Source organism: Mus musculus, chromosome 13 (assembly GCF_000001635.26).
Source record: "Mus musculus strain C57BL/6J chromosome 13, GRCm38.p6 C57BL/6J".
NCBI lineage: Eukaryota > Metazoa > Chordata > Mammalia > Rodentia > Muridae > Mus > Mus musculus.
In genome coordinates this window covers 94,356,529-94,373,908 of record NC_000079.6, presented here as the reverse complement: position 1 = coordinate 94,373,908, position 17,380 = coordinate 94,356,529, and the positions used below count along the sequence as shown (strand labels likewise).

At 45.2% G+C, this 17,380-nt stretch overlaps 1 protein-coding gene and 1 long non-coding RNA gene across 5 annotated transcripts in view; one reads left to right on the top strand and one right to left on the bottom strand.

Annotated features, from left to right (window-relative positions):
- The window catches only part of Ap3b1 (adaptor-related protein complex 3, beta 1 subunit), a 207,357-nt gene extending 192,408 nt beyond the window's left edge, over positions 1-14,949 (bottom strand). For 3 of the 4 annotated variants that reach the window (XR_001780749.1, XR_382728.3, XM_006517523.4), the window contains exon 1: positions 14,678-14,943. Coding sequence is in view for 2 of the 4 variants with exons in the window: in XM_006517523.4 (XP_006517586.1) it covers positions 14,678-14,805 (128 nt within the window). In the remaining 2 variants the exon portion in view is untranslated. Of the gene's footprint in view, positions 1-14,677 lie in introns of all 4 variants that reach the window. The other variant, NM_009680.3, reaches the window with a different exon arrangement.
- Positions 14,950-14,985: 36 nt separating this feature from the next.
- On the top strand, positions 14,986-17,162 carry Gm9776 (predicted gene 9776). Its single transcript, NR_045619.1, has one exon. It is a non-coding gene; the product is annotated as a predicted gene 9776 (long non-coding RNA).
- The last annotated feature ends 218 nt before the right edge of the window (positions 17,163-17,380 follow it).

Below are 17,380 nucleotides of genomic sequence, written 5' to 3'. Positions count from 1 at the left end.
GCAGAAAGATCTCTGAGTTTGAAACCAGCCTGGTCTACACAGAAACTTCTGGGATGGCCAGAGCTGCATAGTGAGGCCCTGGCTCAAGCAAAGCCCATATAAAGTATTGCTGTTGTTACTACAGTTAGAATGCTGGCTCTCATCTCCTAGCTGAGGACAAAGGCTATGGGGTAGTGAGAAGCTATGGTGGCAAAGAGAGACTATGGTGGCATAGAGAAGCTATGGTGGTATGGTGGTTTGAATATCCCTGGCTCAGGGAGAGGCACTATTAGGAGGTATGGCCTTGTTGGAGAAAATGTGTTACTGTGGGGGTGGGCTTTTGAGAGACGTTCCTCCTAGCTGCCAGTCTTCTCCTGTTTGCCTTTGGAACCAGACTCTCAGCTCCTCCAGCACCATGTCTGCCTGGACGATACCATGCTTCCCACCATGATACTGGATTGAACTTCAGAATCCCTAAGCCAGCCCCAATTAAATATTTTCTTTATAAGAGTTGCCTTGGCCATACTGCCTCTTTACAGTTGGCATAGAGTCTATGGTGGCATAGAGAAGCTATGGTGGTATAGAAAGGCTATGGTGACAGAGACGTTATGGTGGCATAGAGAGGCAGAGATAAAAAGACAAAAATAACCGTTGCACTGTTGCCAATTACACATATATATGCCAATCTTTGTCCTCAACTTTAATGTAAAGAAGAGTAGGTAGGTATTCCATTGCTATAACAAATAAAAGGCTTTAAATTTTAGTAGGGAAAAGAAAATAGAAAATAAGAGGCAATAAAAGATCAGTGTCCTAAAGTGATGCCACACGGTCCACACACTGACTAGCTGCATACTGTCAAATTGCTCTGAGTTTTCTAGCTGTGCCAGAGCCCTGCCCGTCCTTGTCATCTGCCACTCCTCCACCCAACTAAGACATATTAGCCATTAGCTAACTCTCGATTCCCACCTTCAGCAGGAGAACCCCCCAATGCCGACTTCTAGCTTCCTAGCCCTTAACATTTTAACTGTCAGCTGCCCACGTCACAGCCCCAAACCCTGCAAACACCCAAAACTGCTCAACCCCTGCAACATGAAAACCCTATGACTTTTAACATCAGTCCTTAGCCTTGTCATGGTCTCAGCAGTTACTCCTCCTGCTCCTTTGTCTTCTTGGAAACTTCTAGTTCTACACACAAGTAGATTTTCCCTATGATTCTTTCCCACCCCAGCTTGGATGTGTTTTTAATCTAGTATCTTTCTGTACCAACCTCCTTGACAAATCGACATTCATAGCTTCCATTTAACAAAACCTCAGTCCATGTTGTGTACTGAGTTTCTTGGAATTGTGCATGACTACAGATTCCTGCCAGAGGCCAGGACAACATAAACAAGGCTCTAGCTGCAGTCAGACAAGCCCTCAGTCACCACAGGACCCCTTAGCTCTGTCACAGCCTCCTACCTTGTCCCCTCCCCTCCTCTGATGACTCCAAATCCATCCTGCCCTCCTCTGCAATTCCCTGGGCTTCTCTCTGACGTTCCCCTCCCTCCTCTAGTGCCCCCTCCTGCTCACCACGTTGGCATCATCTGTCCTTTCTCAACACAGCCCAAGATTCCGTGTCTCCCTATAGTCGCCATGCTTTCTCTGTGCCCTGGGCAACAACCTCTCTGGAGCCGGTCACCTCTCCCTCACGGTTCAGGCGTCTGTCCATCTCCTACAGCTGCTCTCACACTGCTTCTCCACCACCAGGCTCACTGACAGATGCCTAGGCCACCAAATCCCATCAACACATCTCCTGACCTCACTGCTCCTCACACTCACCAGAAGCTGGCTTGGCTGCCCATAGACCTTCTAGACCTTTTCATTTCTGCCGGGAGCTCATTTCCAAGGGATCGCCACAACAACAGAATGCCTGTGAGCAAACGGGATGTTCGGCTGGGGATGCAGCTCAGGGCTACAGCTCGGGCCCGCAAACACACAAGCAAATAAAAACAAAACGGTCAACATTAAATAAAAGTCTAAGACCTTGTACTTATATACTTGAGTTATTCCAAATGCTAGTGAGATACGATTCAAAAAAAAAAAATAGGACAGAAACATATAATAATTTTAAAACAGAAAAAGTAACGCAATGCTTAATGTGAAAATTAACAATAATTCCATAATCTTAACAACTGGAAAAGGGCAAAAGAATTTCTTAAAGAATTCAGTGGATCTTAATGGTGCCACAATGGTGGTAATAATGACTGGATTACACATCAGACGAGCACTCTTAACTGTATCACACAGCAAGCAAGCATTCTTAACTAGATTACACATCAAACAAGCACTCTTAACTGCATGCAGCTGTCAGTAAATACTAACAGTTTCTGTTAGAAAAGTTAACAGTCTATATTTAACCATGTTAGACCTTTTAATCCTCAAAATACTCAGAGTAGAGGTTCTTCTTCTGCTACCCTCGTCCTCATTTCCTCCCCCAAGGAACTCCGAGGCCAGGAGCAATAGGTAGGCTGCTGGGCACATGAACTCTCTGACAGGCTTTCAGACCAGCAGACTAGCCTGAGTAGACGGTCAAGCCAGAGCAGTGTGCCTTCCTGCCTCAAATGCTCACAAAAAGCCACATACCTGTCATCTTTCTTTCAGAAGGCTTGGCCTCTGGGCTACATCTCACACCCAGTGAATGAACTGTGTGTGTGCTGCCAACTTCCACAGCTTCTCCAAACTGAAATCTGTTTCTGGCTTTCCAAGTGAGCACCTATTCCTCCCTCTCCTCAATGTTAGCTTTATCAGGAGTCCACACTGGCCTTTCACATAGCACACGCTGCCCACTGATGGTGTCCAACATCCTCACCAAATGGTAACTTGCAAATGTCTATCATCAGCCTAGGTATGAAGCTACATCTACCAATCGGACTGCTCAGAAGATGTTCCTCTATCAAAACTCAAGAGACCCAAAACAGAACCCGACGCCTCCCTTCCTCACTCCAAACTTGCTCCATTTGTTTTCCCAACATCATTCAATGCCATCATCCTCACGCCGGTCCAATTTAATACCCCAAACATTTTTAAAGCAAATCTCCATAAATGTATCACTCTTCTGCTTAGAATTCTTTGCCAGCTCCTTAACTGTGCAAACTTTCATGACAAAGTCCAAAACTCAGTGCAGAGTGCCTGCCGCATGATTTGTACACGGGCTCTCACAGGTCCTGCCTTTTCTCCCAGCTTTGTGCTCTGTTCCAAGTGAACTTTCTCATGTCCCCCCCTGAGCTCTCTATCGCTGCGCATACACCAGCAGTCCTCCTCGGATGCTCGATAATAGAAGAATCTCTGTAGTGCTCCACTACCCGATGTGCTAACAGCTAGCTAGAGCCCTACCGCCTCATTCCAGTGGGCATGGCAAACTGAGTCTTCTGTTTCACTTAAAGTTAAATAGGTCCATTTGGCTAACAGCCATGATGAACAGCACAGCTCTGAACTGATTTGACCGCTCTGCAAGCTAGAGACAGGTATATGAGGAAGGTCTGCATAAGACTTCCCATCCAGTGACACTGACACTCGGGTAATTCTTAACTTATTCTCAACATCATCCTCTCTTAATTTTAAAACTGAAAAACTAAGGTAACTGGGCTATAGTTAAGGTTTCATTATCTGTGTGTGTGTATGAAAATAAAATATGTTTTATTTGCATGCCACAGTTGTTTTGTGTGTGTATGTATATTTTCCAAGTGCATATTTCTCACAACAAAACCGCATCCTGAAAGAGAAACAGAAGGTGGAGGGGTCCAAGTCTCCCTAGAGTTAACTGGCTCTCTCCGGGCATGAAATTGAGGCTAACTTTGGAGCTGGTGTGCGTGTGCTAAGTGTTCTGTGAGGAAAGAAGATGTCAGTCCTGTGTTCTCTTCCTAGTAGTGTTTTTCCCTCTCCATCAGCTGGCTCCTTGAACAAGGACTTAGCAGTTTCTGCCATCTCACAAAAAGCCCCTTCCCACAACATGTCTCTCCAGGCATGTTTCTTTGTTTCCTGCACTAGAGCACACTTTACCTACAATTCTTCACCTTTCTCTCAATCCACTCAGGCACGTCACTGTACCTAAAATACTGGTCAAGATTACCAAAGTCTGGCAGGCAGCAGTGGCGCACACCTTTAATCCCAGCCTCCCTCAGGCGGAGGCAGGTGGACCTCTGTGAGTTTGAGGTGAGACTGGCCAAAAGAGAGAGTTCCAGGACAGCCAGGGCTACACAGAGAAACCCTGTTTCTGTGAAAGAGAAAGGGGAAAAAAAAAGATTACCAAGTTCTCCACACCAACAAACCCAAACAAACCCAAACTCACGTCTCAGTGGTCGCCTTCCTTGGCCTGTCTGGATGCTCTGACCTTGTTACACCCAGGAGCCCAGCGTTGAGCTCTCCAGCTTCGCTTTCACCCAACCCTAAGCCGCATTCCTCCCTTGCACTCCACGTCCAGACTTACAGATCCAGCTGTCTATGTACTAACTCTACTTTCATACCCAGTGCTATCATGCCCCTTCACCTGGGGGTTTGTCTGACTGCTCATCTTGACATGGTCTTCTTCAGTGTATTCAGTGGCAATTCTAAACTTCCACTGCATGTGCAAGAGCGCTCAGGTGCACCAGCACTGTCTTTTTCTTACCCATCTATCATAGCCAGAGCATCAGCAAAATGGACAGACCTGTGGGTTATCGCCTATCCCTCTGCTAGCTCCCATCTCAAACCTGTAAATAACTACTAGCTTACGGGGAGCCTGCTAGGTCTTTTTAAAGGTAAACAGGGCCATCCCACTCCTTTCCTCAAACCCCTCAATGGCATTCCTTCTCTCTGGGAGGTAAAAACCCTAAGTCTTTGCATGGCCCTCTGCAAGCCCCCATCCTGTATCCAAAATCTCACTTCTCAGTTCATCGTCTACTAAGTTACTTACTGTTTCTCCCAGTCACACTGTCCTCTCTCCTGATCCTCACATAGGTCAGAAATCCTCTTAACTTGATGCCTAAGCAACTGCTATGCCTGTGGATGGACAGACCCTCGTGCCACGTCCTCGCCTCTGTCATATATGTGTTCCTGGTCTTTCTCCTGACACTACACTGCAAACTCCATCCCAACCTCACACTAAATTATCCTGTATTCCACCCTCCTACTGCATTTCCAATCATCAGATGACTGCACGGTGACTCGTTCAGTGCACATCTTTCCGAGCTAGAACTATATACTCCAGTGGCTTTCCGTAGCTTACTCCTCAGCATCACCAACAGTGATCTGAGTTCCATCCCTGGCCCATTTGGTGAAATGAGCAAAGCAATGCCCAAAAGCTGTCTACTGAGCCCAACATGGAAGGGAACATATTTTCAGGCATACAAACACACAAGCATTCACGCACGTGCACATATCTGCACGCATACACACAGAGTGGGAAAGGCAAAAGGCAAGGAGGGAAGAAATAATATTTTTAAAGAGCAATGCCTAGCATGCAGACAACATTCCTATGTGTTGAATCAAAAATTACTTCTAAAATTTGTTAGTTATGGAAATACATCTGTCACACAATTGACACTTAACAGTTAACCATGTTCTAAATACACAATGAACTTAAAACTCGCCAACAGCTTAGCTTGCAGAATAAGCTCCAAAACCCTTAGCTACGGAGCCCAGCACAATCTGGTCCCACCTTCACTGCCCCCTCACCACTCTGCCATCATGCACTAATAGCTCCCCCATCCCTCATGAGCATAGTCTTAACCCATTACAAGAGCAAAGATGATGCACTCTGCCAAGCCATGGTTTAGGACCAGCCTCAGTTACAGTCGCCCTTGTTCGGCCTCCATGCTAACTCATCCTGCTGAAGGATGAGACTCTGGCCTTCTGATTGGGACATCAGCTCCTAGCAGCAATATGAGTAATCAGCCCACTCACAAGCAGGCATCAGCTGCAGACTGTCTACTTGTGTGGATCTATGGACTTGTTGCTGCTGATATGCTAAATGTCTTCCCTAAATACAACCAGCACTGTTCATAATATGAAATACAGGAAATCATTTCCTCCCTGATTGTTCTACTTTGGGCTCTTCACTTTAAATTTTCAATTTGGACTGGGGGCAATTTGTTTTTGTCAGTGGTTCATTTATATACGCCAGCGCGATGCTGTCATATTATTTTACTACGACACATTTATCATTCTGTGAGTGTAACTTTAATGCAGTTTTTAAAAAAAAAAAAAAAAGAACATTTCGGTGAGCCATCTGTCTGCTTTTTGTTGTTGCTGATGTTTAAATTCCTTCCTTCCTTCCGAGGAATGATGCTCAAAGATCTAAGTGTCTCCTAAGATAGCACTGCTTCACCACTTATAATCTGACAAGCCGGAAAGGTAGAGATTCGGATTTTTGGAAATTTCGGTCATCTTAAAGTAGCCTATATCAAGGGAGGAGCAGGTCCCTGGCTGAGTACCTACCACACATACGTCAGCACTGACTCTCCTGAAAGAACAGGACCACGTGAAGCCAAGCAAAGGGAGCAACACAGAAGGCAGCGCCCTGCTTACCAGCAGGTTTCCTCACATTCATTCATCACATTTGGTTTAAGACATAGCTCAAGGATTCAATCATATTAATAAATGCCATGTGGTAGGTATATCACACTGAAAAGGCAAGAATTCCAATGCAATTTAACAGTAAGTATTAGCCTGTGCTACTATCAGGAGATAGATGACTACTGTCTATAGGAGAACCACAGGGTGGGGAGTCCAGCTCGTGGCAGACCACAAACTTAACATGTGCAAGACCCTGAATCAGATCACAGCACCCAGACAAACATGAACCCAGAGGAGTACATATGGAGCAATCCCAAGTTTTAATTAAACCTACCTTTGAAGAGTATGCGACTTAAAACTTTGATTGGCATGTTAATCCCAAGTTAATTCAACCTAACAGTCAAGACTAAAGCAACGCCATGAAGAAAATGGCTGTCCAGGGTTATTGCAGGTGGTTAAGTTGCCTTTTGCATAGGGGCCACAGAACAAGGTACACAGGATCAAACTACAGGCTTAGCACAGAATGCTGTGTACAAAATCTACCACTGAGCAATATCCTCAGATACCCTGTGGGTGTGTGCATTGCGTGTGTGTGTGTGTGTGTGTGTGTGTGTGTGTGTGCATGTGTGTGATGTTTGCACATGTATGCAAGTGTCCACACCAATCAAAAGAAGGTGTCAAGTAGGTGAAGCTGGAGTTACAGGATTGAGCCCCATATGTGGGCTAGGAACTCAACTCCAGTCCTCTACAAGACAACAAGTGCTCTCAACTGCCGAGCTGACACACACACACACTCACTCTCTCTCTCTCTCTCTCTCTCTCTCTCCAAGCCTTCACTTCTGAACACCTTCACTTCTGAACAGCACTGCCTTCTGAGTCAGTAAGTCCTAACGCAGTCTGATTCCCAAAGTAAAAGGACCCAGAAACACACACCAGGCAAAACTATGAACCAAAAAATACTCTCCTGATCCACTTCACATAAATTATGTCAATTAATATTACAATGCGTGAGACATTTCTTTTAAGTCAGCAGTTCTCAACCTGTGGGTTGTGTACCAGATATCCTGCATATCAGATATTTACATTGCAACTCAAACAGCAGGCAAATTATAGTTATGAATAGCAATGAAATAACTTTATGGTTGGGGTCACCACAACATGAGGACTGTTACTAAAGGGTCACAGCGTTAGGAAAGTTGAGGACCACTGCTCTTGGTAAATGTTCAACAAATATCCACTGAGTTCCTAGAATCCCAAGGCCACAGAATCAGAAACACAGAGTAAAAATAAAGAAGAGCAAGCTCTTACAACCGAAACTGTAAAGAAGCATTAAATAAAAAGCAAAAGCATGACACAGATGCTAATAAAACTGAGCATCAGTGGAAACTGAAACAATCGCATAAACACGTTACAGCCTCATAGTGTGACACACTGACACGTTTTAAGCTATGTCAAAATAATGGTTTGCTATTAGTGAAGTACTGACGCCTAGAAGTGGCTTATTTTGAAAAGTAGACTTAAGGCCACCCTCTAACTAGAAGACAGCTTCATTAGGTGCATGTCTTCTGCCTTCTTGAAAGACAGCAAAAATGGCGGACAGAAAGCTGGGCTTGCGACAGTGTAAGACAAGCCAGGTATGTGTGAGCTCCTGACTCAGCAGCAGTGAGAAGCACTGAGATCAAAGATGAGAGGGAGTGAGGGAGTGAGGGAGTGAGGGAACACTCAAGGCCGACACCCCAAAGCTGATAGCACGATGAAAATGCACTTAATGTAACTGCCACTTCTGGGAAACATGCAGCCCTCCGGTAGTCTCTGAAAATGGTCTGTGGATCTAAAGGAGCAAATCCACTCCAACAGCAGCAGAGGTCAAACCTCGCCTTTCAGTGTAGTTCAGTCAGTAGGTGATAAACTGCTGAATTCCTTGTTGTTAACCTTAAATTACATGCAAGGGCGGGCCTCTGCGGCCTCCATTCCATTCACCCTCACTCTTTCCAGATTCTTCTATTCAGAAGCAAATAGGTTTTATGAGCACTGGCCTTGGGTGGTTCCCCAAGCTTTCCAATCTGCTGCTGATAACACTGGGGTCCACGTGCTCACCCTGGACACAGATCCCTTCCTGCAGCTCTCCCGGCTTCTTCACTCTGGGCCTAAATAACTCTCCCTCTTTCTCCCATGGGGCAAAGTCTCCTCAGACCTTAGGCTACGACATCAGCGCTCCAGTGACTCTCACCAGTTTTCCTAGTTTTGATTCTAGTTTAGAATCACTCTCTTCTGAGCACAGTGACTCGTGTTTGTAATCCCAGTACTAAAGAGGGGTGAGGAAAAAGGACTGCTAATCTGTCTACACACAGTGAGTCCCAGGCCAGCCTGAACAGTAGGAGAACATACCACTAAGCAGACAGACTGACTGACAGACAGACAGGAAGAAGAGACGGGGAAAGGAAAGAAGGAAAGAGAAAAGGAGGAAGGGAAGATGAGAGCCTTCCTGTAAATATGCTCTTACATAAATCTCCCAGAAAAGACAAGTATTAACCACACCTTTTAAGAAACAAGGAAACTGAAATTTGAGGAAATCAACCAAGCTGAGCAAGAGAACACTGCTATCATTGGAAAGCATTAACGTAAACCTTGCCTTCTTCTGCCTCCTGCAACTCTCTAATAGCTCAATGCTCTCTAGGAAAAGGAGACTTGGGGAACCCTGTGCTCTGGTATAACCAACACATACATTTGCAATCACTCTTATGCTTCTGTCGAACTGAGAGGAGAAAAGAGAGGAGCTGGGTGACTACCAAACTAGTGAGATGGAAGGGTCTGAATGAGAATGGCTCCCACAGGCCCACATGTGCAATGCTTGCTCCCACTTAGTGAAACTGTCTGGGAAGGACTGGTGGGGGTGTGCTTGTTAGAGAAGGTGTGGTCTTGCTGGAGGAGATACGCTTCTGGGACTGGGCTTTGAGGTTTCAAAAGCCCACACCAGGACCAGTCCTGCTCCCTCTGCCTGCTGCCTGCAGATCAGGATGGAAAGTTCTCACCTACTGCTCCAGTGCCAAGCCTGTCTATTCCATGACAACCGTGGACTGACACTCTGAAACTATAAGCAAACTCCCAGTTAAATGCTTCTTTTACAGAAGTTGCCTGGTCATGCTGTCGTCTCCTTGCAGTAGCAGAACAGTAACTAAGACACATCCCATAGAACATGAGCCTATTAAAATTCTCAATGAACTACTTCAGAGCTCTGAGAAAGACGTGAGAGCCAAAGGCTCTAAACAAAGAAATAGAGAGACAGAATTGCTAACTTACCCTGGTTTGTTCAGTTCGTAACGTACACACATGTTGAAATGCCACAATGAACATCATAAATACATACAATTACTGCATGTTAATAAAATGCTTTAAATGATGGCTTACATTATTTTATTGAGATACATCAAAAGACACTTAGAAATTCAGAAGAAAAATCAGAAAATTGACTGGTCTTATGCTTCATCTAGAAACTATTTTGCAATTAAATGGTAAACCAGAGGGAAATTGAAATTATTTCTATACCCAAATAGACTAAGATAAGGAAGGTTCTTTTTCTTTCTTTTCTTTTCTTTTTTTTTTTTTTTTTTTGGAAAAATAATTTCAGTTAAGAGCACTCACTGCTCTTCTGAAAGTCCTTAGTTCAAATCCCAGCAACCACATGGTGGCTCACAACCATCAGTAATGAGATCTGACGCCCTCTTCTGGGGTATCTGAAGACAGCTACAGTGTACTCACATATAATAAATAAATAAATCTTTAAAAAAAGAAGAAGAAGGAGAAGAAAAAGAAAAAGGAAAAGAACTTAAATGATAACTAAAAGCAATGAAAGTATAGACTATTCCAAAATAAAGCAGGGTGTTGGGGGAGGGGGATAAATTAGTTCTTTACATTTAAAAGTGAAGAAATGAAAAACATTAAGTCCAATAAACTAACACATTTGGATGATTAACAAAACAGATATGCTGAGATATGCTTTCATAGACAACGTAAGTCTCTCCAATTCTGGTTTTGTCTGAAGGATGAGAAGGGCTACAAAACTACAAATAACTTCTGAAAACAAAACTCCGTAACTGACTGGGAAGAGATTAGCCATCCCTGGAACAGTCAGTGAAGTGCTGAGCAACAGAGTCCAAAACACACACACAATGAGAGGGCACATGGCAGAGGACACAGAGAACAGGGGCACCCCACTCATAGCCAAAGTCCCAAGAAACAGGACAAGAGAGCACATGGCAGAGGACATGGGGAGCACGGTCAGGGCACCCCACGCATGGTAAGGTGGGTTCAGACCTGGATCGTAGACTAGGGATGGACGGCCTGAGCAGTGAGGAGCTCCTGGGTGTTTCCCAGCTCCCAAATCAGGTGGCTCACAACCGTGTGTGACTCTAAGCCCAGGGGATCTGATGTCTTCCTCTGGCCTCCTTGATCACCTACCCTTACCTGCACACGCACAGAGAGACACACAATCACACTCACAGACACACAAATAAAAATAAAAAAAACCTTCACAACTGGCTGTTGAAGTCTTTAGTGAAAAAGCTAGCTAAATGGTCTTGAGGTATCTTCCCCCAGACCCAGACTTGGGCAGGGGGTAAAAATAGTAATTATATAAAGTCAAGATACCAGAAAAGCCCTTAGCTGGAAAAATTAAGAAGCCTGGGTGTTCTTGTGTCTCCAGCCACAACAGAAGAAACATTACCTACACCAGTGCTCTAAACAGGACCTTATAACCCAAACCTGAAGATGATGAAGACGCCTGCAAATGCCCGGTGATTAGCACGCTATAAAATAATCAGCTGATACTCTTTATATATGTCAGGGGGTCAAGGGGTCCCGGGAGACAAAGAAAGGCTAAGAACTCACTAATGGAAAGTAAAGGGATTAATAAGAACACTGCGTTACACTGCGTGACACTAGACTAGATCCCGTAGTCACAAAAGGCTTTGGGAAAGAAAAGATAAGAAGAGAAAAGTCAAGTCACGACTGGAACAGAGAGCAAACCTGGACTGCATACTATCCTGCACCAATAGTAAACTCCTTGATCATATCTGTAGCCACAATTACTTAAGAGGCTGTTTTTATTACGAAAAACATATGCTAAGGTTTCAAGGGTAAAGGATACAAGTTAAACATAATCTTCAGAAGACAACTTTTCATGTGAAATGTGTGTGCAAACGTAAGTGTGCGTGTGAATGTGAAAGGACAGGGGTCGAGAGGAAGGCAGAGAGAAGGGGGAGGGGGACGGGAGGGGAGGGGCAGGTGAGCACAGCAACGCTGTTTGGACTGAAGAGACAGCTCAGTGGTCAAGAGACCAGACTGATCTCCCAGAAGCGATTTCCAGTTTCATTTCCAGCACCATATTAGGCAGCTTACAACTACCTGTTGACACCAGTTCCAGGGAAATCTAATGCCTTCTTCTGGCCTCCGTGGGTACGATACAAACCCACACACCAACACAAGTAAGTAAAAAGTGAAAAACTAAAATAATAATTAGTGATTCTACATAAAAAGAGTGGTTCTCCTTACAAAGGCTGGGGCAAAAAAAAAAACCTGAAATGATCTTAAAGTAAACACAAAAGGAAAAGAAGCTCTTTCAGAGTAACTTTGAAAGTAGAGCAAAGGAACTGGGTGTGATAGGCCACACCTATAAATCCAAGCATGCAAGAGCCTAAGGCAGGGACTGCAAGTTTGAGGCCAGCCTGGGCTACATAGTAAGATCCTATCTCAAAAGACAAACGTTTTTTCTCTTTTTTTTTGTTTGTTTTTTTGTTTGTTTGTTTGTTTGTTTTTCGAGACAGGGTTTCTCTGTATAGCCCTGGCTGTCTTGGAACTCACTTTGTAGACCAGGCTGGCCTAGAACTCAGAAATCCGCCTGCCTCTGCCTCCCGAGTGCTGGGATTAAAGGCATGCGCCACCACGCCCGGCTAAGACAAACGTTTTTAACCGGCGCTCAGGAGAGATTAAGTGGCCACTTCCAGAACAGGAGTCTGCTGCTTCCTACACACTTAGCTCTATCAGGCTGCAGCTCAGTAGCCAGTGTTTCAACTCCTGAAAGCTTCAAGGTCATATAGTAGCTATGCAAGAGCCTAAGGCAGGGACTACAAGTTTGAGGCCAGCCTGGGCTACATAGTAAGATCCTATCTCAAAAGACAAACGTTTTTTCTCTCTCTTTTTTTTTTTTTTTTTTTTTTTTTTTTTCGAGACAGGGTTTCTCTGTATAGCCCTGGCTGTCTTGGAACTTTCAAGTTTTAAACTTTTGGTGAGCTGTATGCATTCCCTAAAAATAGCATTGATTTCAAGTAGTTAATAGCATATGCAAACAAACACATTAAAGAAAGAACAGAGATGATAATGTCTAGCTAGGTTCAAATTCTGACAGCTTTGTGACCTTGGGCAAATTAACCAACTGGACTCCAATTTCCTCACCCATAATGTGGAATCAGAGAAGCACCAGTAACAGCCCACTAAGGACGGAGGACCAGGGATGGAGCTCGGAGGCAGAGCACTTACCTAAGCAAAGCTCCAGCAATGTAGAAACACACTGCAGATGATAATTATGAATACCCATGCACAAGCATTCAATGTTAGCTCCTTGTAACTCAACTCTAACATCAACTGCACTAGAAAGCCATGCATTCTTCCCAAATCAGGCCCAAGCTTTTACATGATCTAAAAGAAAAGGAAAAAACACCTCAGATGCTTACGCGTCAGAAAGGCTGACTAAGTGTACCCCAAGTCACAGGCAAATTCAACAACTGAGACCTTCTACTGAGGGAAATGTGGAGTTACCAAAAACTCCTTGTTGGATCAATCAGTCACACAAATGCACACAAAGACAGAAGACATCTATTATGTTTTACACTTTCATATCCTGAAAATAATGAACACAAAGATAATTAATATGCTTTATACAAGATGTTAATCAATAGAGTCAAATCTTAATCTCAATTTCAGCTACTAGCACCTGGGAGGCAGAGGCAGGAGAATGGCAAGTTCCAGTTTGAGGCCAACCTGAGCTACAGAACAAGATTGTCTCTAACCACCTTCCCCACCAATTATTATTTTAGTTACACCTCTTAATATCCATAAAACTATCAACCAAGTTTCCTTACCTTAAGTGGGTAGAATCTAGTGATAGTCTATTATGTTTTACTATACTGCGTAACAATAAGAGAACAAAAATTTAAAAAGAATGTGTAATGGCATGGTGGTGTGTGCACTGGAGTAGCAGAGGCAGGAGGATTTCTCTGAGTTTCAGGCTAGCCTGCTCTACCTAGTGAGTTCCAGGCCAGCCAAGGTTACACAGTGAGACCCTGTCAGAAAGAAAAGGGAGGGGAACGACAAATAATCTAAGTTGTCATAATTCTGTACATTTATCCACAGCCCATCAACACGCCAAAATGTAAAACCCAAACTAAAACAGAACCCGCTAAGGATGTTTTCAATTCTTGGCGGTATTTGACGCGAACCATAAGTAACTTTTTACAAAAATCAGTATACACGGTTGGTGCTTATTTTTAAAATTCATACTATTTGTAAAGAACTAGAACTGGGTTTGGTTCACAACAACACTCTATTTAAATATTATCTCAGTGCTTCAGTGGGGGCGGGGAAGTACCCTGGTGCAAAGATCATCACATGAAAAACGCCAAAGGTGGTAGAAAAAATAAGTTTGTCATTTATACAAAACCCCCAAACCACCGCTTAGTCCCTACATTATAGGGTCCCAATAAGCAGCAGGCCCACTCCCCACTCCCTTCCCCAAATACCCTCGTCACCTTTAAATAAATGACTTTCTCGAGGTCTGATCCTGTAGACCTCAAATTCACTAGAAGTTCAAAATTCAAACTCCTGTGCGCAGCCCAGATCAACTCAGTCAACGGTTTGGGAAGTGGAACCTCGGCTCACCAACTGGTTTGCTTTTTCCCCCCCACACACACCAAAGTTTGAAGACCACAGGCGCCGCCTTGGGCGTCCCCAGACGTCCCCAACAAGCCCCGCACCCGGCGGGGCCACCCCCACCCACCCACCCACCGACCCACCGCAGCGGGGGCGGCAGGGAGGTTCCCCAGGAACCGAGAGCAGCCCGGGCGGCCGCCTCGCGTCCCGGCAGCGCTCCCGCACCCCGAACCCCGGTCCTCACTTCTTCCAATCGCTGCTGAAGAGGCCGAAGGCGCCCGAGGGAGAGATGGTCGAGGTGGCCTCCTGCCCGAGCTCCGCCGCCTCCCCTCCTCCCGACTGCTCGTTGTAGGCGAAACTGTTGCTAGACATCGCGGGCGGTGCTGGCCAGCAGGCGGGTGCGGGAGAGAGCGTGCGGGGTCCTCTACGGATGGCTGGCGTTCGGAGGACACCGAACCAAACTAGTTCTGGGGCGGAGGGGGCGCGCGCCGGCGCTTCCGGGCTCGTCACTGCTCCGGCTGACCGGGCGGCCCACCCCCTGCGCGTGCGCACTGTGTCCGTGCGGGCCCGCGCCTGCCGCTCCCGGTGCGCTAGATTGTCGCGCTCCGGGTGTTAGGGGCTGCCGGGAAGCTACACTCGGGACCCTTAACAGGAAGCTGGGGTTTTGCACCGGGTCAGCCGGAGAGTCGTGGGCACGTAAAGAACTGGATATGAGGCCCTTGGATGCGTTTTGGTGGAGGAGATCTCAGATCCTCCAGGGTTCGTTGCTTCTCTTCTGCTGTCCACTGATCGCTCCCCGATGGCTCCTGAAACGCGGTGCACAGGTCGGAAGAACTTGGCTTCAGCGGCCACAAGCTCTCAGCCCTCGAGGCTGGCTTCCGCCCCTCTCACAGCCAGAGTGGCCTGACGTTCTAGACGTGAAAGCTCCTCCTTCGGAGGAGGCTTTCAGGATCTGCGCGGAGGCGATCATCCGCCTGCAAGCTTTGCCTAAGTTTTTCCTGGGGCCCGAGGTTCTTACTTGAAGTTCGAGGCTTGCGTCCTGCCCGCAGTCAGCTGCCGCGAGCTAAGCCTGGGCCAGAAGCTGGAGTGCGCTCTCCTCCGAGCGCCGCCTGCTTCCACTCTTGGGCAAGTGGCTTTCCAACAACACCTAAGCAGCAAGATGGGATGGTTTCTGGCTGCAGAACTGCAACCCTTCTGTCCCGGGCAGCTTTCCAAGAGGACCCTCACCAGCCTCCCTGGTGACTACCGTTCCTTCGTTCCTCTTTCCCTACACATGCGGTCCAGAAAGGACTGAATACCTGCAGCCCTGCAGCAAATCACCAAAACCCAAGGGTAGCACCAGGCAAACACCAAGGTCCCACCAAGATTTCTCGACTTGACTGAAAGATTGCGTTGTCTCTCGGAAAACACGCTCCTCCTTAGTGCTAGGAGAGAGAGGAGCAATCAGCCTCCAAACTGACCAAACGTTGGCGGTTAATTAGCTTTTCAATACACCTATCCAGACAGTGTTCGAGCATCGCAAATATGTTTCTTCCCAGTGTTGATGATATTGATAGATTTGTAGAATCTCTCCTACGACTGACTGATCGATGGTGATGATACATAACAAGGTGTTATATGATGCTTAGCTTATACCCCAGACACTATACTAAGTGGTGTGCATGGATAAATTCATTTACTACGGGAAGACACTAGGCTTTGCTTATTTTGTCAAGTAATGACAATGTGAACACATCCTCAGTACAAAATATACCTGAGTATATAATTGTTTTTATTTTGGAATGTAAACGCTTTTACTAGATATTCTAAATTGCTCTCCTACCATTTACGTATGAGAGGGATTTCCTCACATTCTCATAATTTTGTCATAATGTGATATAGATTTTTGTGTTCTAATTAATTTTTATATTCATGTTGATAATGAATATGATTATCTTTCATGTGAGTTTTTTTTTCACATGGACATGTTAATCCAATTTATCTTGAATAGTTCATTTTCTTTTTATTATTATTTTATTAGGTATTTTCTTTTTTTTAAGATTTATTTATTTATTATATGTAAGTACACTGTAGCTGTCTTCAGACACTCCAAAAGAGGGCATCAGATTTCGTTACGGATGGTTGTGAGCCACCACATGGTTGCTGGGATTTGAACTTGGGACCTTTGGAAGAGCAGTCAGCACTCTTAACCACTGAGCCATCTCACCAGCCCAGATATTTTCTTTATTTACATTTCAAATGCTATCCCGAAAGTTCCCTATACCCCCCCAGAGGCCCCCCCCCCCCGTCCTGCTCCCCTACCCACCCACAATAGTTCATTTTCTTATGGAAAGGGTTTATTTTGTTTTTAGAGACAGGGTCTCACTCTGTAGTCCTGCCTGGCTTCGAACTTGCAATCCTCCTGCCTTAACTTTCCAATGTTGTGACTATAGCCACGCACCAGCACACCCCACTTGAAAAGGGCCCATTCTCAAGTTTCATTCTTTAAACAAGCTGCTTTATTTTCATTGGTTGTTTTGTTTTCATACAGACTCATGTAAACAGTTGACCTATACTTTGGAAAGTTGTTGGGGAAGTCTTGGTTTATTTTGTTTACCTTGTCCTTCGATGGTGTGGGGTATCAAGGCTGTATGATTCTCAAGAAACATTACTGAGTACTTATTTTCTTCCTCCTTCCTCGAATATTTTATATAAGATATAAAGCCTGTGTTCCTTAGAAAAACATAAAATTTTCTCTCTGTGTGTCTTAGTTTCTATGGCTTCGATGGAACACCATGACCAAAGCAAGGTGGGAAGGAAAGGGCTGATTTATTTGACTTATGCTTCCATATCACTGTCCATCATTGAAGGAAGTCAGGACAAGAACTCACACAGGAAGCTGGAGGCAGGAGCTGATACAGAGGCCATGGAGGAGTGCTGCTTACTGGCTTGCTCCCCATTGCTTGCT